This window comes from Astatotilapia calliptera, chromosome 8, assembly GCF_900246225.1.
Source record: "Astatotilapia calliptera chromosome 8, fAstCal1.2, whole genome shotgun sequence".
Classification (NCBI taxonomy): domain Eukaryota; kingdom Metazoa; phylum Chordata; class Actinopteri; order Cichliformes; family Cichlidae; genus Astatotilapia; species Astatotilapia calliptera.
Window position 1 is genome coordinate 15,432,177 of NC_039309.1, and position 26,897 is coordinate 15,459,073.

The 26,897-nt window shown below is 40.1% G+C and overlaps 2 protein-coding genes across 2 annotated transcripts; one reads left to right on the forward strand and one right to left on the reverse strand.

The window, feature by feature from the left end:
• Positions 1-1,582: 1,582 nt before the first annotated feature.
• Positions 1,583-11,003, reverse strand: prkar1ab (protein kinase, cAMP-dependent, regulatory, type I, alpha (tissue specific extinguisher 1) b). The gene is made up of 11 exons (XM_026178973.1): positions 10,835-11,003; positions 9,056-9,271; positions 6,839-7,009; positions 6,658-6,749; positions 6,500-6,561; positions 6,354-6,400; positions 6,091-6,249; positions 5,775-5,835; positions 5,419-5,540; positions 3,458-3,539; positions 1,583-2,268 (listed from the first exon to the last, which is right to left on the reverse strand). The coding sequence occupies exons 2-11, from the start codon at positions 9,227-9,229 to the stop codon at positions 2,096-2,098; spliced, it is 1,143 nt and encodes a 380-aa protein (XP_026034758.1). The 5' UTR covers positions 9,230-9,271; positions 10,835-11,003; the 3' UTR covers positions 1,583-2,095.
• Positions 11,004-12,938: 1,935 nt separating this feature from the next.
• On the forward strand, positions 12,939-26,897 carry wipi1 (WD repeat domain, phosphoinositide interacting 1). Its single transcript, XM_026178968.1, has 12 exons — positions 12,939-13,430; positions 14,480-14,562; positions 16,837-17,006; positions 17,102-17,198; positions 18,384-18,481; positions 18,584-18,676; positions 18,756-18,826; positions 19,370-19,477; positions 21,157-21,321; positions 21,427-21,534; positions 23,301-23,440; positions 23,667-26,897. The coding sequence occupies exons 1-12, from the start codon at positions 13,354-13,356 to the stop codon at positions 23,786-23,788; spliced, it is 1,332 nt and encodes a 443-aa protein (XP_026034753.1). The 5' UTR covers positions 12,939-13,353; the 3' UTR covers positions 23,789-26,897.

A 26,897-nucleotide genomic window follows, 5' to 3' on the forward strand; every position in this document is an offset into this window, starting at 1 on the left:
AAGGCAAACTGGGACGACTGCAGTGTGGCTAAAAACGTTTTGGACTCAAACCAATGATGCAGCTATTTACACGAAAACAATATTCTGACAGAAAGGTGAAACCCTCACCCCTAACGGAGCCATTTCCCAGATGTGTTGTCAGTGGACACAAATCCACAGGTAAGCCACATCCGCAAGGTTTAACCTGAGGGTTAGGGGCATGATGATCAGATTTAAGCGTGAAGAAACATACACTCACATCCATGAGGTCTTCTCACCAACCTGACTACCCTGCAATCGGCACATAAAACCAAACACACATCTCAGCTGTAAGCGAGTACAAACGCTCTGAATGAGAACCAAAAGAAACATGATTACAGGTCATCTCTGCTAACAGACAGTGATGCAGGAATGTAGAGTCCAGAAGTCAACATCATGTGATTTGGTAAAGGTTTTTTTTTTGTCCGTTTGTTTGTTTTTTTTAAAAAGAAATATTTCATTTTATTATGGCATCTAAATAGTTGTGAAGCAGTTCAGCTAAGGAGTAACAAACCAAATATTCGACAGGGTTCCTGCGTCTGCAGGACTTTTTTTCCTTTCTTTTTTTTTTTTAAATACACACTTCCATTCATACCAGATCACTGGATGCCTAAAACATCATGCCAGGTAAGCATAGAGAACAGGTCACAAGCTACTCTGATGAAAAGACAGCCACCTTTTCAAATAGGCAATAAGCAATGACACTAGTTTTAAATAAATATCCGCTCGCTCTGCCTGTCAACTCGCCTGTGCCGAGCTGTGAAACAGAAATACTTCAGATGTCCTGAAAAGTCCTTTAAAACCGCTTTGTACTCCCCGCTTCGATAAACCTTTAATTATCCCTTTGATCTATTTAAAAAAGTTTTTACCCATGACATTTTACACAATACAATTACATACTGTTTCATCAGTTGACAAGAAGAAGCATTTATTTTTACTTTGTGGCACTGGACACCTAAAATAGAATTTATGGAAAAATAAGTGTTTACAAAAAGACAAAGTTCAACATATTTTTTTTAAACAATCACCATCACTCCAAACCATAAGTTTATCATTTAGTCAATGATAATAATATAACTAGGATCATTTTAACTATACTATAACATTTTGATTACAAACCATAGCAGAAGAGTGACCAAGTTATTTGGTATATACTAAAGAAACTGAATACTGAAATACACTTAATACTCTTTTTTTTGTCTTCCTTTCTTTTTATTTATTTATTTATTTTCCTCAGAGTAGTCAAGGCAGTTCTTGTATGGTCGTCCTATTGATTAAGATGACTACAGGGTGATAACTACTTCCTGTTTGGAACAGAGCACGCATTGCATTCCCACGGCTATGCATCTTTGCATTGAATGACAGTAATCAACATTTGGCACTAGCCTGGTAGCTGCACAATAAAAAATATTTGTTGTACAAGCTCTCTCGAACTAAAAGAGACATTGTTTTCTCGTCGTACCAATCAAACGGTAACCAAAGTCGAGCATTAGATCTTCACGCCCTCTACAGTTTCTCAGTTCTGCTCTCTCTCTGTGTAGTCAAGCTAATTGATGTCCAAAAAAAAAAAAAAAAAAAAAGCCCGACAACAAAGGAAACTTTTCTTCACTTCAGTCTGCAACAAAAAAATAATAATTTTACTGAAAGCGCAATGTAAAGTCTGATTGTCTGTCTCATCAGTCTGAGAACCTTTCAGATCTCCCGCTTCGTATCGAAAAAAAAAGAAGCTTAATCAGCAAATATATATATATAACATAAGTTACATGTGGTGTAACTGTGCCTACAAGGTAGCGTACAGCAGCTGGTACAAGCGCTGGTGAATGGCTTAAAAAAAAACAACAAAAAAACAAAAACAGTCACAGCAGCGTGACCGGTGGGAACAATAAAATGATTTGTGTGTGAAATTAAGAGTGGGAATGGGGGAACTGAAATCAGAAGAAGGTGACAGAAAGCAAAAAAAAAAAAAACTAACAAAAAAAGAAAAGCACTGGTGGACCCCTGGGTCTGAAAGGAGAGAAGAAGAGGTGGAGAGGGTGCGGCGGGGGGCGGAGAAGTGAGTGTGAGGAGAAATGCTCCCTCAGACAGACAGCGACACAAAGCTGTTGTACTGTTGGATGTTGCGTTTGAGGATGTCTGAGCAGGGACCCAGGACACGCTCAAAGCGAGGCCGATCGAGCTTGACGCACTTCAGGGGGCCGCGGGCAACCACGGTGGCGGCGCGGGGGCGGTTCATCAGCAGAGCAATCTCACCTGGGGGAAAAAAAAAAACAAGTGTCACAGACTTAAAATTCAAAATTCATGAAAACATCCTTCAGTGTCACACACAGAGACATGTATACAGAAATAGTGTTGGTCATAGTCACAAAGATCTGTTTTTCCACCATTTTTAATGCTCCCTATCTTTTTTTTGTTACTTAAAATAAAAAACTACTGAGTTAATGGCATGACACATACTTACATACATGCATATGGGGCTGCTCGATTATGGCAAAAATGATAATCACGATTATTTTCACTGAAATTGAGATCTCGATTATTTGACGATATTTATTTAACAATAACAATGTATTGAATAATGACTTTAAAAATTGTCAAAAAATAATATAAAATAGTGTGCAAATACTGATAACAGTGCAAATGTTTGCAGTATAAAAAATAAATGAAAAATGTAAAGATCTATGTTTAGTGAACTTTGCAGTGTTGCTCTGTGGTGCAGCTACGACACTGTAGCAAAGTTTACACACTATGTCTACTTGATCCACGACTGACTCCGCGAACCCATAATGTTTCCACACCACTGAAGTTTTTTTTACCTCTCTTTTTAACCAGCAGCAGTCACTTTCCTCTCCAAATAACTTCTGCTTAGCTTTCCGAGCTTCCCTCGGGTCCTCTTAATCAGCTGTCCCCAACCCCCGGGCCTCGGACTAGTACCGGTCCGTGAGTCGTTTGGTACTGGGACGCGAGAGTTGAGGCTCAGGTGTGAAATGTATAGTTTTCAGGGTTTTTATCGGTTTTCAGCGTTATTTTGTTATTGTTTTTATCGTTTACTCGGTTTTCCTTGGTCTTTTCACTTGTGTTATGCATAAATTTTCTTTTTTTCGGTACCTGTACTAATTTTATTTTGTTGTATTTATCCGCGACATCTTAAAGGCTGGTCCATGAAAATATTGTCGGGCATAAACCGGTCCGTGGCGCAAAACAGGTTGGGGACCGCTGCTCTTAATTGTTGTGACACGTGTTCGAAATGCAGAGAGGTGCGCTCGATTTGCCACACGGAGCAGCGCGAGAGTAAAGCACGAGGGAGGGGCTAATAATCGGCTCAGTCATTTTTAATGATCGTTGAAAGCCCAGATCGTAATCGAGATTAAAATTCGATTAATTGAGCAGCCCTACATGCATATATATGTAAAAGACTCCTATGTAACACTTTAGTTCTTACCAAAGTAGTCTGATGGTCCTAATCTCCCAACTTCCACAAACTCCTCATTCTCTGAGCGACGCTGCAACACAGCTGCAGAGCCCTGAAAACACACAAACATCAGCTTATCATAAAAGTGCTTTTAATACATTGATGAATCAAGACTGCGACTAATGAGGGTTTCAGTTGTTTAAACCAATGCTTATTTTGTTCAGTGGTACATTTTTATAAAAACTACAGTAAAGAAAAAACAAAAACGTTGTAACAACTTCATAACAACCTTAAAGCTAAATATGTTCATGTTGGAATAATGCAGATAAAGAAAAACTAAGCTGGAACTGAAATATTCCACAGTGTGGGATTATTCCATTTTTTCCTGTGAATTAACTTTCTGACACTAACCGATCATCTGTCAATCACATGCATGACCACAAGAGGGAGTGTGTGGAAAACAGAGGTCAACAACTGTAGAGCAGCTTTGCATGATTCAGTTTAAAATTAGTCATATTTATGTTATTTTGTAGCTTTGTGCGGCTCATTAGTTTATGTAAATATGGCAGAAAACCAGGAAAAGCAGGAGCAGACAAGGTCATTCAACTCATTGACAAATGTTTGATAAAGTAGCCATTTACATTTACAGAAATGTAAAATATTGCTTGCTGCCAGCATTACAAGATCTAGAAACCAGGTAACCAAAGGAAGCTGAGCAAAAATTCACCTATGATCCTACCCTCTCGCTGCTGGCATGCTGCTAACACTAATGCTAAACATACTGGTGTGCACTACCAGCAGCAAGACATACTTTGGCCAAAAAAAAAAAGAAAAGAAAAGAAAAAAAGATTTCAACTGCTGGATATATTTAAAGTGTTGTCTGGGCGTACGCTGCTGTCACACAGCTCTTTCTGAAGAGGAACTGAAGCCTCCATCTCTCTTAAAGTCGTCAGACTTTGATGAAAAAGAAAGCAGTAATTTAACACTGCTGAACACAAAGCTGCTGAAGTTTGTTTGTGTGACTTTAAGATATGAGCACAATTATTGAGTATCGCACTAAAAGCTGTTAAACATCAGAGCTGCACAGGAAGCCAGTGTTTGCCAAAGTTAGTTTGGGTCATTTCTGGAATCTGGTTGCTTAAAATAAAGAAAATATGAAAAAAGTCTGCGTGACACCAAGCAAAGCGTTGAAAATACAGCCCACAACTAACCAAACTAACACTTTCATGTATTCCTGTCACCTTAACAACTGAAAGCTCAGTGAATTACATTCAGCCAATCATGTCACCATAGGAAAAGGAAATCCTGTTGTTTCCTAGGGAGGGCTCATGTGACCTAATTAGTACACGCACAGGTCAGAGGTCTGGGGGCAACATAACGATGAGAGACAACCACAAAGTGTAGAAAAAGGACTGATTCATAACCAACAGAGAAGTAGAGAAGTGCGTGTTCATGTCATTTTACGTGTTTCCGTTACATTCAAATGCTGAACAGAAATCCAGCTGAGTGTGTCTTCTCCTGTCCTGCACTTCACACTCATGTACATATTTATCTGTTTCCGTTTCCAGAAAACATTGTGATCAGAAAATATTGAGTTTAAAGACACTAACTACAAGGGGAAACTGCTAACATAGTAATGCACTGCACTGCTGAAATTTAGATTTTTATAGCTGCGAGGTAGTCGAACAAACTCTGCATTCACAAACACTGTGCTGAGAATTTAGCTCTATTCAAAAGTGAAATATCCACACACAAAGAAAGAAGCCACAGAGTGTCTCGTGCATGAGTGTCAGCAGCCGTGCACTCTGACCTCACTGAACTGAATGAGCGCCAAACCACAGATATACAAACGTGTGGCTCAAAAAACAAAATGACACTTTGAAACTTGAAATATTCTGGAGACAAGTGAGACTAATACTAATATGTCATAAAGCAGTACAACACGAGACCTTTAATGTGTGTAAAAGGAGACGAATGAATCAAGTGGATACCTCTAAGATGATGAAGAACTCATCTCCGGGCTCTCCTTGCACAACAATCTTTTGTCCATCCTCAAACTGGACAGGCTCCAAGGCATCGGCGACTGTCAGACGCTCCCATTTGTCAAGCGACTCTGAGGAAGGAGAGCAGAGCAAAGTTTAATAATGAGACATAATGATGACAGAATAAAAAAACAAACCAAAAAAGTCTTCTGAAGGCCTGAACCTGTTACTGTTTTTCTTTTAAAAGTGAGATATTTTTAAAGTTCTTTTCAGGTTATTTTAATCTCAGCAACAGACACAGGTAATGTGCTTCCCTTCCTCTGCTTTAATTTCTGATATGGTTAATTTAAAAACAAGTAACCCACCTAAAATGGAGACTTTTCTGAGGAATTCCTCATACATCTTCCTCTTTCTCAAAGTGCTTCCCTAAAAGAGAAGGACATTTTTTAAAAGTGTAAATGCTTAAAAAGAAAAAAAAACAAACAAACATAGTGTCAAGAATATGCTGGTGGATTAGAAGTGTGAACATGAGAACGATGGCACACCTATAAGAAGAAATTAGCTCAATACAACAGCAACAGAAAAAAAGAGCAAACAGTGAATCTACAGTACAAGAATAGATCAAAAACATTTCAACTTCAAGCTTTAGAAACGCTGGTCTGCAGCCGCACATCTCCTCACCATAAGTATTCTCCTGTAGCTGTCTCTGTCGATGCCCCACAGTTTAACGTTGGTCTTGGCTCTGACAGTAGCCGCTCTTGGGGTGCCGTAGATCAGTGCCAGCTCTCCAAAGCTGCCACCTTCCCCTATGCTGGTCACCCATTCATTGTTCACATACACCTACCGGATTGGAAAAGGGACAAACCAAAATAAATACTTGCAAATGTTAAATGTGATTTTAAATGAGTCATTTAACAGAGCTACTTGACAATCCAAACACTCACATCCATCTCTCCTTGGTCGATGACGTAGAAATTGTCACCTTCGTCACCTGAGGGCATAAAGCCGAGTCAGTTAGCATGACAGAAAGCAGTGCTATGATTTTGGTTAATGCTTTTTTGTGATCAATGCTGACAAGCTGTAATCATACCCTGCAGAATAACTGTTTCCCCAGCAATGTAGGTGACTGGAAACATTGCATCAAATATGTCACTAAATAAAGAAAAGAAACAGAGAGGTGAGCCAGTCATCCAAATCATCCCCACGAATATACTTTTTGAAAATTATAAAAAATATTAAGTCTGGTACCTCCGCTCATTGTCATCCAGGTGTGAGAAGAGAACATTCTTTTCAATAGCTTTGGCCAAGGCAGCCATTGTTTTGTAGTCTTTTGGAATGACCTTAGGAATCAAAAAGAAAGCAATGTCAGGATGCTGGCACAAATAGAAATCATATGTGCCATAGCGTCGTATCTGCTGTATGCATTTACCTTTCTGACATATGAGGCGGCATCCTCCTCTGTGTAAACCTCTGCGCTGAAGGCGCCTCTCCGCCGGCGGCCCTTTACCACGGGGTTCATGGGCGGAGACACCTCTTCATCACGAGAGTCTGAACGGGAACTGCTGGCCTTCTGCTGGTTCTGAATCTGCTTGGCCTCCTCCTAAATAGGAGGGACAGGACTGAGTCAGTCAGGGAAACAAGATTTATACAGTCACAACTAATTGTATGATAGAAAGCAACGCATCCTACACTCAGGACTCATGGTAATGTTTTCCTCCAGCATGCATCAGATGGGTGTGTTCCTCTATTGCAGACACTACACTTTTGATTTATATGCAATTTATTTGGACAGCAGTTCACATGAGGTGAAATCAGTTTGTTGCATTTGGTTGAATCTGAGCACACAAAAAGCCACTGTGTACCCCTACACTCATCCTGTTGTTTCTATGAGCAGTGAAATGATCAATACGTTTTATTGTCCCAGTTCCACTGGCAGTCACATGTGCACAAGCCACACTTTCCCCCTTCCATCGTTCTGAGGTCGATTTTTGCTTCATCACTCCATATAACACTGTGAAATCTATGAGTTCCACTCTCGCCCTTTTGTTTTTGTAATCTGGACTGTAGCCTTTATGTTGTGATGATTTCACTGGGTCTGAAAATTTTAATAAATCCTGAGAGGTTTTGGTGCAGCCCATTATCCAGTTGTTCCTGTGTACGTAACAAGATTTTTAACGTTTTTTGTTACAGGCAGTAGAACTTTGAAACATATGCATTTCAATAGGAAGTATGTTTCCTGTTTGCACCATGCATGCTGCTGAGACTCTTCAGAAGGAATTCATGAAACCACATTCTTTTTATAACAAACACTAAGTATTTGTATTGCCCAAAACTGAGGCCCCTAGTGTATAGAAACACACAAAAAAAACCAGACAAACAAATTGAGTTTAGAAAACCAACAAAAGTAATTAATATTGTAACTATTTTATGAAATTGTGTTGTCTGGTCTTATTTTAATCATGTGCTGGACAGAAATCTAGACTAGCCATGGAGTTATTTGAAAAAATAAACTAAAAAGAGTCGTCTTTCCCATGCAAATTACATCAACAGTTTCTCTTTTAGATCTAATAGTTTATTTGCATTTGGCTATCATTATTTTGTTACTCTTCATATTGCCAAGACAATTAAACTCATTCTAGGTCGAATAAATCATCTCTAAATCACCTCTGGGCTACTCCTGAGCTCTTTTCAGCAATGAAAACAATGAAATGACACGGCTCAAGAAACACTTTGGAGCCAAGCGTCCGATTACTTTTTAACCTTTTATAATTCAATATTGACAAAAGCCTCATGTGACAGACTGGCGACCTGTCCAGGGTGCACGCTGCCTCCCACCCTGTGGCAGCTGAAATAGTCCACAGCCACACTGCCATGGTGATTTGGATAAGCAAAAGAAAATAGATAAAAAGATGGACGAAAGCCTCAAATGTTCTGAATGTTGAACGTAAATAACTGCAAACCTGAAGAAGAAAAAACTCTGAAACTGTCCATCTATGTATGATCATGACTACAGTTGAAGAAAATAATAATATAAGATAAACAAAATAGTAGCTAAGGTATTATTTCATTTTCCTGTCTCTGGAAGATAAAAATCTGCAAAAGATCTGACAGTAACCAGACTACTAATTAATTGTTTTACTTATTCTCTGTTCCTTCATATGAGCTATTGCTGACTCTGGCTGGCAATATTTTACTAATATTTAGAGTAAACTATAGCATCCACTTCTCAAAGAGTTTTCTGGAAGTCTGTTCTCCAAGTGTGCACGCACATTTGGTGGGTCTAAATATTTTTCCACAAGATGTGCTTTGAAAAAAAGAAAGAAAGAAAAGAAAGGGGAAAAATGTATAATATAGGGCTTGTCTGTTTTCCCCCATTGCATGCTGAAAAAATTAAAAATCAAGAACCAACTGTAAATAGAAAAAGGTCAATGTGGGAGGTTAAGTGCTGTCAGCCTGCTGGACCAATAGCTAATCATTCTGCTTTAAAGTGCTATGAATTTTGGCGTCACTGTAAGTGACACAAATCAGAAGGTAGGTTACAGTAACTGGCAGTAGTACAGTCCAATACAAGGGTATAAGATGCCCACCCATCACTGACAAATGGCTTGCATTTGTCCAAGACACAAACATACATTAGCACACAAACCTTCTCCAGCCTCTCAAAGTACTCCCTGAGGAAAGCCATGGGCCTATCTGGCCTGGAGGTGCACAGCTGGACAATGCAGTCCTTCAGCAGCTGTTGAATGTTGTGTTTCTGCACGTACTGCTCACACTCCCTCAGGCTCCGCTCCTCCTCGCTGCTCGTACTTCCAGATGCCATGACGACAGCCGCAACCCTGCTCTGTGACCTCTAACCTTTGTGCTGAGAGGAAAGGAAAAGAAGCATGGTGTCAGATCATCAGCGCACAACACTGAGGACAGAGAGTGACACGGGGTAAAAGAGCCTGAGCGTCTCAATGTGAACTGGACACACAGAAAAATGTGAGAATGTGAGAAAAATGGAGCCGGAGTGAGAAAGCACAGCATGTTGTTTTTGTCACTATGGAACCCGAGTGCTCCTAATTGTCTGGAGCGAAAAATGGTCATATGATGTGATCACACACAGGCAGACACAACAAAACTAAAACAAGCACACCGTTTTTCTTGGTTTTATTTACACAAAACAGTTCAAGTTTTTTTCCCCCAGACTGAATTAAGCCCTCTATCAATGACAGAGCAGCTGGCTAGGGCTGAAACATTATCATAGACAAGGCCTAAATTTAGACGAATGGTGAAATGTGAAACAGGCCAAAAGCAAGCGCACATGATTGAGGTTTCAACATTTCACGCCACAATACTGGTGCTGAGCAAGACAGCCTGACAGCTCCTTAGATCATCTGATCAGCCTCTGTGATATAAGTTTCTTCAGACAGCTCTGAGCTTGATCTGGCTATGTAGTCTAAATCAGGAAGGCCTCTAAAGTCCTGATGTAACCCATCTCTGCCATTTAGAAGGATAAATGAGTAAACAAGTCCTGCGGAGTGAGAGTACAATCTATTCTGTGCCTGCAAGTGTATCGTGCATGTGCATCAGTATAATAGGATTCGGATAATTTCTAATCTGACAAGGCCCAGGGGAGATTACTAGCCATGTTATCAAAGATGAAGCTCGCACAGCCGTTATGCACAACTAACTACGCTTGTAGTGGAAACTTGGCAGGCTTGCTTTAATCTAAACCCAGCACAGGAATAACTATGTGGTAAACGATACTGTTTTCGGACCAGGTGGTATAAATTAAGAGCTACGGCAACCTCTACTAGGAAAGCTCTCCTGTCTTATGCAATAAGAAAGTCTTACTTTATTTGAAATGTCGTAAAATAGTTATTTATATTTAAATGTCGATTCTTTGAATCAGCTACTATCCTGCAGCATCGCCTAAAACTAACTATGCAATTAAACAAAACAACAGCGAGGCACAATGACCTTGCTAAACAGCAGACAAATGAGCATAGCTGATGATGGATTGTAATAACGCATTTAATGGTTTAAAAAGTGGCGAAATACCACCGTTAGAGTAAATATGAAGCAGATGCCCTGTCTGTAACACTGTCTAGGTCAGGAAGGCTTCGCGAGAAAGCTGACGGCTGCAGTCAAGTAACTTACACGAGCAGATTAATGCTAATAAAACGAGCAACCCGACATATGAAGAAGCAGCAGAAAACTCCTCAAATGAGCAACACGCGTATCAGAGGATTGCTAAACTACCTTCGGCCTAGTTTATGTATGTCAGGTTTGATGCCTAGCTCGCTAGCTCCGTGCAAAGGCAAAGCGCTCCTCCAATGACGCCATCTTGAGTTCTAGCATAAACAAACGAGAGACGGAGGAAACAAATTTCACCTATACAGAGGTCATATGTTCCGCGAACCAAAACAACACGAATACTCACAAGAAACGGTAAAATCCTGCCGAGCCTTTAAACGGTGACTCGGAATGTAAGATATTTCTCAAAGCGCACCGTTACCAGATCTTCCTCCTCTTTTCGATTTTTTTCCCCGAGCCCTGGACCGCTGCCCCACCGGATACGGCTGAGAACCAATCAACAGCCGTCACTGACGTCAATTCTCTTCGTTCTGACATGTGAGCCGGTAACCCGTGGCAACCTTAAAGGAGACCGCACGGAAATCGTGACGTCAAGGAAAAGGCAAAGAAATTGATTAATATTTGATTTCAAAAAGTGGTCGTGGTGGCAAAAGCAACAACACTACGAACCCCAACTACAAGAACAAGTCTTTCATTTAACTTGTAACGGTAAACAACTTTAAAGAAGTAGTATCAGAAGCTGAAGCAGCTACTCATTAGGGAGAAAAATGTCTCATATGAATGTTATTCGTTATTTTTTACAGATATAGTGTTATACCTTATTGGGTAATTCAGTAATACTGCATGTATCCACAGATGATATTGTGATAGTGATCTATGGTGAGATTAGGGAGCAGGTGGAAAAGAGCACGGAGAGGTGACCATATAATCTGGAGGAAAGGGGAATGAAAGTCAGTGAATAAGAGGACAGGTGTAACAGTGAAGCTGCAAGGAGCAGAGATAGTGAAGGTAGAGTGAGTTTAAATAGCTGGGGTCAACGATCCAAGGCAAAGGACAGTGCACAAGAGAGAAGAAGGGCAGGGTGGGGTGGGTGGAGATGAGTGTCAGGGATGATTTGTGACAGAAGGAGCAAGAGTGAAAGGGAAGGTTACAAGATTTCAGTGAAACCTGCTATGATGCATGATTTTGAGATGGTGACAGTGACAAAAAAGACATGAGACTGAGCTTGATGTGGCAAAGGTGAAGATTTTCAGTGGGAGTGACCAAGATAACCTAAATTAAATGCTATTATATGCTGAACATGGAGGTGCTGCTGGGCAGGAAGAAAAGGAAAAGACTTCAGAGGAGGTTCATGGATGCAGTGAAGGAGAGCATACACAGGGTTGGTGTGACAGGACGCTAGGGATAAGGTACAATGGAGGGAAATTTATTTTATTTATTATTTATTTAACAAGATTACTGCATGAATACATTGCCCTGAAATAAAATCAGTGAAATGTTCATACATGTTTGGGTACTGACATCACTTTCAGGTCACATTTGTATATAGGGCTTTGGAGTTGAGGTCACGCAATGCATTGTGGATATAACCCTTATTTCAATGGAACCGTGTGTCACTTTAATGCGGTTTTTTTTTTAAATAAGAAATGTATTAATTAATAGGCTTCCTGTTTCTAAACTCTGTTGCTGTTTCTTTTGCAAGACTGGGCTATTTATTCACTATTTCAACATCAGTTAAGTATTTAAAAGTCTGAAACTGATGCCAAGTGTGCCACTGAATTTGAAAGCTATTGCTGTCAAAAAGAAAAAAAATCCCTTATTATCATATATTAAATTAAAGCAGGAAGTCTGCACTTCAACTTCATCTAGACGTGGCTCACAGAGCCAACAATAATGACTCAGTAATGTATTGCACATCCAAGTTTTTAATTTACATTTTTATTTTTGTAAGCATGACAAACGAACATAGACACGACATAGATGAACAGCCACCGCAAGTAGGAACTGAAAGAGGAAAGACTTTCTTTGGGTCACAGTTTTAGCTTAATAGTAAAAGCTTTAAACTACTTAATCTTTTGTTTGTTTTTATGGTTAATTAGTTGTTTTAAAAACCTGAATTCACGTCAGTGCTTTAAACCGAAACTTTGAAATAGAAATATTTTCGTATACGAATAAATTAAAAATGTTCTTACATAAAAATATTTTTACATAGATATTATAGTAGTATATTTAATTTCATATTACTTTGTTTAAAAAAAAAGTAAACTATTACCAAAAATTGCGTACTGTAATTTAAGCTGTTTGCGTGTCACTGGGTTTTCATCCAATCAAATCATCAAAACAATTCCTCATGACAAGACTGAAAGCAAAACTGGCCAATCACCAGTTTTTCCTCTTAAACAAGCCGCTCGGTTGATTGATAGCTGTTTGCTAAAACCATTCTTGGATTTTATCAACTTGACCAATAGAAAAGCCAGAGAGGCGTGCAGACGTATGGTTGGAAAGCCAATCACGATGTACCTCAGGGTGACGCATCCTCCCATCAGCTGTTTTTGTTTTCCTGTGTGGACACTGGAAGTTAATAACACAATAATAACAACGGGAGTGTAGCCTCTCCGAAGTAAAACGGTCGTCAGTGAGCTGTTCCTGTTTATCTTTGCTCCCGTTCCGGTTAGCCATAGCAGCTCACGCTCCTGTTTACGATGTGCACCATCTGAGCCAGCCTGCCCGGACATTCCTGTCCCCGAAGAGTGTGAGCGTGGCGCTTACAGTCGGGGAGCAGCAAAAGGGGAAGCGGGTTCCGGCGGTGATCGACCCGGGCCCAAGGCCTCCGACCTCTAGAGGAGGGGGAATTCAGCTGCTGGGATGGAGTCACCGGACTTATCCGACGACCCCGGAGTGCATCGAGGTTTCATCTGTGCCTCGTTTAACCAGGACACCACGTAAGCGACCTGCGAGCTGGGCCCTGCATGAACTCAATCTCCTTATTACACCTGACCGTTGCATAATTATTTTCAGCTGCATTTCTATAATGTGGTTTATTTTCTGATGGGACCTGCAAAGTGAGCGCATGCAAAATGAAGTAACCTTTTTGTGTGCACCATTTAAACTTCTAGACGAGAGTCCCATAGAGCTGGATATGAAGTAGGCCACTGTGTGGCCTATTGCACTTTTGAGTAGTCTTTTAGTATTCTAACCAAACTTGTAGTAACACAGTTTAACAGTCTCTTGACAGTCTCTTGCTTACACTCCCAGTCAACGTGCAGTGCTATTTGTTAATAATGAAAATAAAGGAGCTTTAAGAAAAATCTGCTTTACAGTATCTCATACTGAACCAAGAATTCACAAACTCTTGATTTTAATGTGTGTTTCCTTAAACAAACAACTCCTTTGGGTATGCTTCAGGATAAACAGCCAAATAAGCCTGCTGACCACAATGCTCCTCTCATCTCCAGCTGAGCTAGGAAGGCAGGCATCTTTATGGAAATTAACCGCTTTTAATGGTAATTGCTTTAAGGCTTTGTTGCCTAAGCATGATAATGACTCAGGTGCCAAAGACTTATGCACATAAACAGATGTTTGCCTGAAATTCTTTGTGGCAGGCTTAAGCTGCCCTAAGCCTAACAAAGTAGTTCTGTGATCTGATAACCATGTCCTAACCCTGTTGTCAGTTATGGTCATGCTACTATTGCATCATGGACAATGATGGGTTAGTTATCAGTAGAGCTGTAAGGAAGTCAACTGAGGCCACAGTGTATTATTTTCTTGCTTAGAAAGTAGCTATTACAGCATTGGTATCTATGATCCATTATAACCATTCGCAATGGTTTACAGTATTATACTAGTGACCATATGTGTGTGTTGGTGTATAATACTAAAGACATTATTTTTTTAAGGTATTCCAATGTATCCAACTTAAATTAAAGGCCGATGGTATACTATGTAACTACAGTGTTACTAAAAAAAGTATTTGGGTGTGCTTCCATTGTAGCTCTCTATCAGTGGGCACTAAGACCGGCTACCGGCTCTTCTCAGTCACAGCTGTGGACAAACTGGACTGCATCCATGAAGGGGGTAGGAGTGACACTGTTCTTCACTCTCTTTAATCAGCAAACAAACCAACCTGCATTCTGCCCCCTAAATATGACACGAGTACACAGTGACAGAGGTCTGCACAGCATAGTTTGAGCTGTGGTCATGTTCAACTTAATTTAGGCTGTTCAAGTCATGTTTAGTCTGATGTGCAAGGTAGGTAAACGCAGACGGAGGCACTTCTTTTTTTTTTGTACCAAAAGGCTGCTGCGAAGACTGGCAGCAAGTCTGCTACAGGTCAAACCATTCTCACAGCTCACAAATAGATGGGATACTGTGAATGTACTATGAATGAATTTTGACATGAGGTACTTTCCATAACTTCTCTGAGTAGAAGTACAGGGAGTGCAGAATTATTAGGCAAATGAGTATTTTGTCCACATCATCCTCTTCATGCATGTTGTCTTACTCCAAGCTGTATAGGCTCGAAAGCCTACTACCAATTAAGCATATTAGGTGATGTGCATCTCTGTAATGAGAAGGGGTGTGGTCTAATGACATCAACACCCTATATCAGGTGTGCATAATTATTAGGCAACGTCCTTTCCTTTGGCAAAACGGGTCAAAAGAAAGACTTGACAGGCTCAGAAAAGTCAAAAATAGTGAGATATCTTGCAGAGGGATGCAGCAGTCTCAAAATTGCAAAGCTTCTGAAGAGTGATCATCAAACAATCAAGCGTTTCATTCAAGATAGCCAACAGGGTCGCAAGAAGCGTGTGGAAAAACCAAGGAGCAAAATAACTACCCATGAACTGAGAAAAGTCAAGCGTGCAGCTGCCAAGATGCCACTTGCCACCAGTTTGGCCATATTTCAGAGCTGCAACATCACTGGAGTGCCCAAAAGCACAAGGTGTGCAATACTCAGAGACATGGCCAAGGTAAGAAAGGCTGAAAGACGACCACCACTGAACAAGACACACAAGCTGAAACATCAAGACTGGGCCAAGAAATATCTCAAGACTGGTTTTTCTAAGGTTTTATGGACTGATGAAATGAGAGTGAGTCTTGATGGGCCAGATGGATGGGCCCGTGGCTGGATTGGTAAAGGGCAGAGAGCTCCAGTCCGACTCAGACACCAGCAAGGTGGAGGTGGAGTACTGGTTTGGGCTGGTATCATCAAAGATGAGCTTGTGGGGCCTTTTCGGGTTGAGGATGGAGTCAAGCTCAACTCCCAGTCCTACTGCCAGTTTCTGGAAGACACCTTCTTCAAGCAGTGGTACAGGAAGAAGTCTGCATCCTTCAAGAAAAACATGATTTTCATGCAGGACAATGCTCCATCACACGCGTCCAAGTACTCCACAGCGTGGCTGGCAAGAAAGGGTATAAAAGAAGAAAAACTAATGACATGGCCTCCTTGTTCACCTGATCTGAACCCCATTGAGAACCTGTGGTCCATCATCAAATGTGAGATTTACAAGGAGGGAAAACAGTACACCTCTCTGAACAGTGTCTGGGAGGCTGTGGTTGCTGCTGCACGCAATGGGCGATCGTGGCTCAAGAGTTGGGAGTTCGCCTTGTAATCTGAAGGTTGCCGGTTCGAGCCCCGGCTTGGACAGTCTCAGTCGTTGTGTCCTTGGGCAAGACACTTCACCCGTTGCCTACTGGTGGTGGTCAGAGGGCCCGGTGGTGCCAGTGTTCGGCAGCCTCGCCTCTGTCAGTGCGCCCCAGGGTGGCTGTGGCTACAATGTAGCTTGCCATCACCAGTGTGTGAATGTGTGTGTGAATGGGTGGATGACTGGATATGTAAAGCGCTTTGGGGTCCTTAGGGACTAGTAAAGCACTATATAAATACAGGCCATGTTGATGGTGAACAGATCAAAACACTGACAGGATCCATGGATGGCAGGCTTTTGAGTGTCCTTGCAAAGAAAGGTGGCTATATTGGTCGCTGATTTGTTTTTGTTTTGTTTTTAAATGTCAGAAATGTATATTTGTGAATGTGGAGATGTTATATTGGTTTCACTGGTAAAAATAAATAATTGAAATGGGTATATATTTGTTTTTTGTTAAGTTGCCTAATAATTATGCACAGTAATAGTCACCTGCACACACAGATATCCCCCTAAAATAGCTAAAACTAAAAACAAACTAAAAACTACTTCCAAAAACATTCAGCTTTGATATTAATGAGTTTTTTGGGTTCATTGAGAACATGGTTCAATAATAAAATTATTCCTCAAAAATACAACTTGCCTTATAATTCTGCACTCCCTGTAAGCAAGTATTCAAGAGATTCATCTGTTTTTCTTTCCCCAGTGGAGTGTCCAGATGTCTATATAGTGGAGCGACTGTTTTCCAGCAGCCTAGTGGTTGTGGTCAGTCTGTCCATGCCACGACGAATGAACGTCTATCACTTTAAGAAAGGCACGGAAATTTGTAACTACAGCTACTCCAACAACATCCTCTCTGTCAGGCTCAACAGACAGGTAAAGACAAGAGTGACAGCTTTGCATGCCCCTTTATCATCCCAGTTTGTGCTGATAATTACATGTCCTTGTGCTCGTGTCTCTTTCAACATCAGCGGCTCGTGGTGTGCCTCGAAGAGTCGATCTACATCCACAATATCAAAGACATGAAGCTCCTTAAGACGCTGCTCAACACACCCACCAACCCCTCAGGTAGACTACAGCTTTTGGAAGAAATTAAAGCTTTGCCTGCTGAAACATGACAAAAAAAACCCCAAAACTCCCAACTGTTAGAGAGACAGCCTGATGCCCAGATGTTGCCAAGTTGTTCTGTGGGCTAGAAGACACTGAAGCATTAATAATAGTACAGCACCTTTAAAATCTCTTTAGAAAGTTTTTTAATGAAGGCAAAAGAAGGATGCTTAGAAGGTAAAGCCAGTCTGCAATCGCAAACAATAATAGATTAAAAAAAAGAAGATATAATTGATACAAGGAAAAGGGGCATAGAACTGAATGCAAAATGTCAGTAGAAAAAGAACAAAAAGCAAAGTAATATCAAAAAGACAAACAGACACATTGCATAAAACCTGGTCTATAAAAACATGTTTTCAGAAAAGATCTAAGGGAAGTCAATGAAGCTGCGAGCCACAATAGCCGAGAGGCCCTGATGGCAGACACATGGTCACCTTAGAACAGCCAGAAAGGGCTCAGCTGAGATTTTAAGGTTGCCATACTGTTTATGAGGGCTGCATACAGTTCAGATGGGATCAGCATGTCTTTTACGTAGCCTGCCGGAGATTCCAGTTGGCTTTAAAGGTGATTAAGTGATTAAAGAGAGAGTTAGAAGTTACTGTGTGCAGAGAAAATAAATGCAGCTACAATTTGATTTGACATTATGCTATCCAATGCAATGAAATTTATGCATTTTGTGACACTTGAATAATATATGGGAATATTTGGGGGACTGTAAGGAAAAGTAGTATCATATACATGTGTGTTAGCTGTGTATTTAATCATGCAAGTGGAATTTACATTACTTTTTTGACTGGAAGCCACTGTGGATACATTTTCAATTTACAAAACAAGCAGACAACAATCATAAAGTCAGCAAATGGACTCTGCTATATCAATACTGATTAAATGTGACAAGGCGCTTCAGTTCCTGTAACAGTGATAAGAATTTTGCATTTCATAGGCTTTCCAAAGCACTGTGTTTAAAAAAGCATGCAACAGTTGCTTGATCCAATGTATTCACAGGCCTAACACATTATTCTTTATAAGTAATAAGTCAGATTAGATAATGCATGTTAACTCCAATAGGCAAAAAAGCCAAATCAGTGATTATGAAAAGAAAAAATAAAGATAAAATAGTAAATAATCCTCTTGTCTCCTTTATAGGTCTCTGTGCACTCTCCATCAACCATGGCAACTCCTTCCTGGCGTATCCTGGTAGCGCCACCATGGGAGAGATCACAGTCTATGATGCCAACAATCTGGTGAGGCAACAAAGGAAAGAAATGCAGCTGTTTTCATTTCACCTGGAAACCCCATGGGGGAAAAGAGCAGCCTTGTGTTAAAGAGCATTGTTGCCCCTTTAGAGCACTGTGACGCTGATCCAGGCCCATGACAGTCCCCTGGCAGCTCTCACATTCAACGCCTCCGGCACAAAGCTGGCTAGTGCTTCAGAGAAGGTGAGGGTTTGATTTCCTTTTTCACCTTCCTTCTCTTTTATTACACATCAGTCCCTCCTGACCACGCTTTCCTCCACAGGGTACTGTCATCAGAGTTTTCAGCATCCCTGAAGGACAGAAGCTGTTTGAATTTCGCAGAGGCATGAAAAGGTTATTATTATTCTTTTCACGTAGTTTAGGCATTAAGTACTGACCAGCAGTCAGAATTGAAAAGAAAAAAAATCATTGAACAAACATGATTCATAATGTAGGAAAGAGGTTTAATAAATTTCTCGTGACATGAAGGTGAGCAGTGCAAATAAATCTGGTAATATTCACCACTTACATGTTTTGGTGAGTAAGATACTTTACTGCTCTTCCGCTCAACAGCCAATGATACATGGCTGTGAATGTGCTGAGCAGGTTCCAGTGTCAGTGACTGACTAACAGTAATGTGAGTGGTGGGGTCATGGAAACATTACACTGTAAGATAGCATGGAGGCTGTCATACACAGCGTTTCAACACTCACACTGCTGTGACCGGACTGTGTCCAAAGGTTTGCAGAGTCATTTCTTATCTCAGACAAAAATCCTTAAAGGCAAAGTCGTGCACGGGCTTTAATAATACATCACTGTAATGTTAGTTTTGGATTACTTAAAAGAAATTAAATCTCACTGTTTTGTTTCTCTTTCTATTTCCTGTGTGTGTTCCAGATATGTTAGTATCAGTTCGCTGTCCTTCAGTGCAGATGCACAGTTCCTGTGTGCCTCCAGCAACACTGAGACGGTCCATATCTTTAAACTGGAGCAGCACAGCCCAAGGTTGACTCTCTCTTCCTTTTTCAAGCTTCTTTTTTCAGTTATTCACTATCTAATTTTGAAAAGAAAATTGTGTTGAGAATAATATTAATCCTATTATATAAAGTCATATGTTAATTAATGTAAATATTCACAGTCACTTATTAGGTGCATCTATAAAAGTAGTTGGCACTGGATTGGACCCACTTTTTCTCTTCAGCATTAATTCTTAATGGCAGAATTTCAACAAGGTGTTTCTGTGTGGGGTTTGCATGTTCTCCCTGTGTTTGCGTGGGTTCTCTTCAGACACTCTGTCTTAATCCCACAGTCCAAAGACATGCAGTTAGTGGTTAATTGGTGATTCTAAATTGTGAATGCAAATGGTTTTCTGTCTCTAAGTGTTAGACTGGGGACCCTGTCTCTTGCCCTAACAGCTGCAGCCTTGTATTGGATAACCAGAAGATAATGGATGGATGCTGAAAATATTCCTTAGGTCTTTTGGAGCATATTGACATAATAGTATCACACAGCTGCTGCAGATCTGCCTGCTGGTCAGCTGTAAATCTCCTGTTCATCAGATCCCAAAACGTGTGAGGCTGGAGGCCATTTGAATATAGCAGACTCCCTGTCATGATCAAGAAAGGGATGGCTTGAGCTTTGAGATATAGGGTGTTATTAGACAATGGTGCACCGTGTATAGGGATGTGCATGCTCAGTAACAATACTTTGGTAGGCTGAGTAGCATTTAGATGATGCTCTGTTGTTTCTAAGGGACCCAAAGCTAGCCAACAAAATACTCCTCCACACCATTACATGTGTGGAGGAGTATTTGGCCAACTTTGCCTAAACCATTGATAAAAGGTAGGAGGAATCAATTTTTTCATGTTGTTTATGCCAAATTCTGACCTTACCATCCAAATATTTCAGCAGAAATTGAGACACGTCAGATTATACAATCTTCTATTGTCCAGTTTTGAAATGTAGCCTCAGTTTCGTGTTCTTAGCTGAAGGAAGTGGCACCTAGCGTGGTCTCCTCCTGCTTCATGGTTTGATGTGTTTTGTGTTCAGAGATGCTCTTCTGCCCACCTTGGTTGTAACAAGGGGTTATTCGAGTTGGTTTTTTTCGTCCTGTCAGCTTGAAGCAGTTTAGTAATTTTCTCCTGACCTTCTGACATCAACAAGGCATTTTCACCCAGAGAACTGCTGCTTACTGGACATTTTCTCTTTTTCAGATTTTCTGGAAATTCTAGAGATGGTAGTGCGAGAAAATCACAGCAGATCAGCAGTTTCTGAGATGCCCATCTGGCACCAACAACCAAGCCTCATTCAAAGTCACTTAAATCATCTTTTTTCCTCTGATGCTCGGTTTGAACTTTAGTAGAACTGGTGTACCTAATAAAGTGGCTGGTGATAACTGATAATAAACCATTATTTAGATGAGTATTATCCTGCTTCACCATTACTATTATTTTATTTTGCACGGGGGACTCACTGACAGTTGAGATGCTTTTGTCTCAAACGTTGCTCTTCCTAACCAGAGTAAATGAATGCCTCGGCCTCTCTGCTGTGTTATTATTAAAAACAGCACTTTTTTCTAACTCTCATTGCTCCATTATATTATAAAACTGTTATCTTTAGTAGTCTTTTATTCATGTTAAATGTTTTCTTTCTCTTTAACTACAAAGCATCTTGTTTGATTCCAGCCAAGAGGAAGAGTCCCCTACATGGTCAGCATATGTGGGGAAAATGTTCACAGCAGCCAGTACCTACTTACCCACTCAGGTATCTGACATGATGAATCAGGACAGAGCCTTTGCCACAGTGCGACTCAACATGTTCGGTCTGAAGAACATTTGTGCCCTCGCTACGTAAGAGAACTACAACTATACAGGTATATTGAAAAAACACAAGTCTGTATCTGTGCAGGTTCATTTATATTGTGTGTGTGTTGTTTTTGTTGATGTTGTTGTCAGGATTCAGAAGCTTCCTCGCCTGCTTGTGGCATCTTCAGATGGGTTTCTTTACATCTATAATGTGGATCCACAGGATGGAGGCGAGTGTGTCCTTGTTCAAAAGCACAGGTGTGTATATCTTAGTGGGATGTACAGGTTATAAATATGGCAGGAAATCCTCATTCTAAATTAAAATGTATACTTATTTTGGTTCCCCTTGACTTACTCTAACTGAAAAGTTAGACATCTTGAGGCAGATAGAAAGGTGAAGATGAAGATGTAATCATTAGAGATGGACCGATCCGATATTACGTATCGGTATCGGTCCGATACTGACCTAAATTACTGGATCGGATATCGGAGAAAAATAAAAAATGTAATCCGATCCATTAAATATCACGAAAGCACCTCACAAAACTTGCAACACGCCGTAACTCGCCTCAGAACGTTAGCACGTCGGAGCAGTATGCATCACGTGATAGAGCGGCTGTGGCATGCGGGACCTGTCGGTGGTCTGGATAGCATTTGGAGCTTCGCTAGCAACCCGGCATTTCATCTCCGACAAAGTTATCCCCGAGAGCAGTAAAGCAAGTGTGTAAGTCCATCTCTGAATGTTTGTAAAGCATTCCTGCATTAAGCTTAACAAACGATATATGGAGCAACTGCCTCTTCTTGCTGCTACTTCAATCATGAAACTGCTTAATGATCAGCTGATCGGCTTTTCTGTCGCAATTCCGTCTCTCTGGTTTGTTTTTAGCCCACTTTGCACCAGAAAGAGGAAACCAGTGGATAAACAACAGCAGCACGTTTAAGCTTGATAAGCTGTTGTTAGAATTTATTTAATATTACTTTCTACACCAGGATCTTTTTTTACGTAGCTGACGCTGGTAACTGAGCAGGGGCGGATCTAGCAAAGTTTAGCCAGGGGGGCCGATAGGGCATTAACAGGGAAAAGGGGGCACAAAGACATACTTTTCTTTCTTATTCTCATTTAAAATGTCTAGCTTTTAATAAATAATTATCTGACACGCAAAGTTTTAATTTGATGTAAAATGAATAGAAGTCAATTACTGTATATAGTAACTATTAAGTCTAATATATATACCCTAGTAAGCTATAGTACTTTTTCCTTTGGGAAGGTACCATCTGTGCAGTCTGCAATTTTGTTGAAGAAAGATGTTGAATCTATTTAATATTTCTTGAAAAATAATTGATTTCTGTGCATTTTTTTTTCACACTGCATCAAATTAAGGTTGATTACGTCGATTAAGCATCATGAGGTGGAGTGTGAGGGGTGGTTCCCTATTTTTTATTTATTTATCTTTGTTGTTGCTGGGAGTTGGAACCCTATTAGTTAGGTTGCTTAATATTTACGCTAAGTACTCTTTAAAATACCAGAATAGGGAGGATGGTGTAGGTTTAAGTTTATTAGATTGATCAGTATTGCTGAACTATGAAATTTATTTATTTTTTTGCATACAGGTATAACAGAATAGCTTTAGTGTAGTTGTTGTTTTAAACTTGAGTATGAACTTATACAAAATGCAGCAAGATATTTAAAAAAACAGTTTTGTTGATTAAAAAACACTATATCGGATTCATATCGGTATCGGCAGATATCCAAATTTATGATATCGGTATCGGTATCGGACATAAAAAAGTCGTATCGTGCCATCTCTAGTAATCATGTGCACTATAATCACATGTAGGAGCTGAAAACGCTTGAATGCTATTTTTTTGTATCTGTATGCATTTAAACAGTTGTCCATTTCCTTACTTCCATACTTTTCCATCTTTTGTTGCTGTTTAGAAATCTCACATTGTTGTGCATTCCTGTTGTCGCATTATCTTAGGTGTTAAATCCTATTCAGCCCATTTCTTCCATGCTTCCTCAGGCTCTTTGAGTCCAATGAGGAGCAGGTGGACCAGAAGGAAGAGGAGAACCCCGAGAATGTCCCTCCACAACCACCTAGCCAAACATATGCTGCCACTGTGGCTCTCCCCACGACCGCACCCTCCTCCACCACTCTAATGGGTAAGATTTAAGGCTGACACTTTAAAATGAGCATAGTCAGTATACTTTATGTTTAATGGCTATTAAACACAGCTGTAAATAGTGTGTGTATGTTCAACTCTTAGTATTGTTGTCAAGCGACTCCTGTTTAAATGAAGCTTGTTTCTTTATAGTTAAAACCCTAGCCATCCAAATATGATCAGAAATATTTGAAATTTTAAAATGCTCTTTCTTTGCTTCTTTCCAGGCTACTCCGAAGACGGTGGAGCCCAGAAGGGTGAAGTCATCCCTGAGCACGAATTTGCTGAGGGCCCCGTTTGTCTGGATGATGAGAATGAGTTCCCTCCGGTTGGAAACCAGAATAACTGACCAAATTCCCCAGGGTACCCTCCCTGCCCCTGCCCCTGCACACAAACCAGACTTACCTGTTTCTAGTAGGAAGGTTGGACAAAATATTCCTAATGTGTTGCGACATTGTGGCTTCCCAACCCTCTCACAAGTTACCCTGCACACCTAAAGTTAAATCTTGGAAGGATATTACCTTCTTGTATTTCTGTATTTTGTGCACCCATTGTTATTTGTAAAGGATATAGAAAAAAACACTAAAACAGAGCAGAAGGTCCACTCATCCTAAAGAAAAAAACATCAACAGAACATTTGTTCTTTAAGTCAAAGGCTGTCTGAACCATCCTAATGTTAACTCCCATATACTACCACTAACAACAGTGTTAAACATGTTGAAATAATCACTGTGCACAGCTAGAAATTCTGACTTTTATACTACTGTTGAATATATGTATTGTCCAACGACAAATCATTACTATGGTAGCAACCTAAAGAGCAGGTAAGTAGTATGAGCTGACCGACAATACTTAAGCTCAATAATATCCAGGGGTTAAAATAACAAAAGTGCTCCTATGGCCTCAGTCACACTAGGAAAAAATTGGCAATTGGCAAGTTTTTTTTGGGACCAAATACAAATTGTTGACCAACTGGTCACCCAGAGGTTGAGTGTACAGTGCCCCCAACCTCTGAGCGATTGCTTTTGATTGCAAGGCATTTGCACAGGTCATCTGGGGGGAAGCAACCTGCCTCCAAATTATTTCAGTTATTTCAGATTTCCAAATAATTGCCAGCTTATTTATAAATGCAAATAGAACGCCAAAATGTTGCAGTAAGTTGCTGCAACCCGGAGTCAGTCTGCGTGGATGAGGATCTCGTCTGCACCATCATGTTTATTTCTCCAAGTGAGGATACAATGAATCGCGTCAGTGTCAGTTACAAAGATTTGTGGTGGGCAACTCACTGCAAGCTGCACTGAATTCAATGCTGCAAAGCATGTCTTATGTTCAGACTTTCAGAAGGCTGTAGGAGAACCACATATGAGTATACAGCTTGTCATCCTTTTTACAGTGAGTTACAGTGTTTAATCACATTTCAGCGTTGCCTTTTCTCAGCAGCGTGCACACAGAGCAAGATTCATTTTTCTTTCTTTCTCTTTCTTTCTTTCCCTCGACAGACACTAATACATACATTACATGTGTCTTTCAAAATTGAGCTATCAGTGGGACTGTGCTAGTGTATTATAGCAGTGTCTGAATGTTATAGTATGTTAGGATTAGTTAAATTAATATTTTATGCTTAACAGATGCCTTAATTCAAGGTTTTCTAACTGTGGGATGTGAGACAGCAGCCCTGGTGCATAACTCCAATTCAGGTTCACAAAGTGTACATAGATTTCAGGTATATGAAGGAAGTGTTTGCAGTGAAGTAAATCTCTGGATAAAACCTGGGCTCCGCCTGAACCTCAGTTCTCAGGGCCACACAGTCCCCAGTTATTCATAACAAAATAAGAGATCACCGTTATCCTTTTAAAGTCTGAGCAATGAAATTAAGACAGAAAATTGAGTGTTTATTGACCCTTCTAACGCTTTAAAATTAATTAAATATTAATTTTGATATATGAGTTTTAACTTGTATCATGCTTACCACATCTGTGTTTTTCTTTGCAATTTATTTCTTAAAAAATGTGTTTTGCAATTTTTTCAGGGGGGAAAGAAATCACACTGATGATGTAAGATTCTCTAAAACTCATGTATCAAGTTTGACACACTAGAAGTTAATGTGTTGTAGCATAAACATGTTGATTCTCCTTCCGCCTTCTCTCACTTTTCTCAACTGTCCCACTGTTTTCAGAGCAGAACGTCCCTGAAACCTGAATTCAAACTGTATCGTGTTGTTATTACATTTCTGGTATCCTCATTTTTGAGCCACACAGTTACGTTGCTCTTGATATAATGTTGGTCATTGATGGAATGAATTAGCTGCAGCTGTTTGTTTATAAATTTATAAAGTTTTCCCAGTCCACTTGTGCTGAGTCCACCCTTGGCTCTGGTAGGACTGACTGAGGACTGAGGTAGACGGCAACAGATTTCAATTAGGGTATTATTGCATACAGCGCTTAAGTGCCAACTTAACCCTGTTTAATCAAAAATTTATAGCAGACTGACTTCGTCTTATTACCGTTTTATCCCAGTTTTATTGCCAAATTGACGCACCAAAGTTGGTTTAAAGACAGCAGCTGAGCATTGCTTCAAAATGATCTGTCTTTGAAGAGACCATTTCAAAGGCAATACCACTGCAAGTTAATTGCATACAGGCATAATTTTTTTTTTCCGCACAGCAGTCTCCGACCGCTGTTTTCCCTAGTGTGACTGGTCCCTGGGAGGTATGCTTAAAACTCACCTAAGATTTTACTTCTTAACAAGCCAAGTGCAATGTTAAGTCTTAGGACATTTATCAGGGCCATTCCTGTGTATGGGGCTCCAGAACATTTCAATCAGTGGTCATAAAAATGTATGATACCTCAGGAGAGACAAGCAGTAGTTCACTCAGAAAGAAATTATACATAGATATTATACAATACACTATTTAAATCACGATACATGCCATAAGTATCATATGACTTGCCGATGCAGCTGTGATACTAATTATGGTAGCAATACACGAGACTGAAAAATCCTGCAGAGTCACAAATGTAACCTGATGAAATATTTTGCTCTGTAGGTGCAGCAGTCGACAGCTAAATGCAAATCCTGGGACGAGCTGTACACGACAAAGCTACAGGTCCATTGTTTTCAGTGCAAGCCTAAAAAACGTGTTATTTACTTAATAATTCTGAATATGTTAACATATACGTCAAGTTATTTTTACATTAATGCATTAAGTATCCTTTTTGTGTAATGTGTTACACATCAACACATAGACTTAACATTCGTAAAATATATGTTAATGGGTTTTTACAGTGTATAATGTGTATATAACATTTCTTTATAGTACTGTTGTAATAAGTAACATAGTAATATGACTTGCCAGAAGGTGGCGCTGTTAGGGCACCTGTGAGCTGCATTGAGCTGTTCAATACTGGACATTTACACCAGAGACTCATTAAATCTTAGAAATGATTTGACCTCTGCAA

Coding starts and splice junctions, on each gene's coding strand:
- prkar1ab (XM_026178973.1), bottom strand. CDS start 9,229: ATGGCATCTGGAAGTACGAGCAGCGAGGAGGAGCGGAGCCTGAGGGAG. Junction 6,250..6,353: donor TCGACCAAGGAGAGATGGAT/GTGAGTGTTTGG, acceptor CCAATCCGGTAG/GTGTATGTGAACAATGAATG. Junction 5,836..6,090: donor GCTACAGGAGAATACTTATG/GTGAGGAGATGT, acceptor CTTCTCTTTTAG/GGAAGCACTTTGAGAAAGAG.
- wipi1 (XM_026178968.1), top strand. CDS start 13,354: ATGGAGTCACCGGACTTATCCGACGACCCCGGAGTGCATCGAGGTTTC. Junction 17,199..18,383: donor CACACCCACCAACCCCTCAG/GTAGACTACAGC, acceptor TCTCCTTTATAG/GTCTCTGTGCACTCTCCATC. Junction 21,322..21,426: donor AACATTTGTGCCCTCGCTAC/GTAAGAGAACTA, acceptor TGTTGTTGTCAG/GATTCAGAAGCTTCCTCGCC.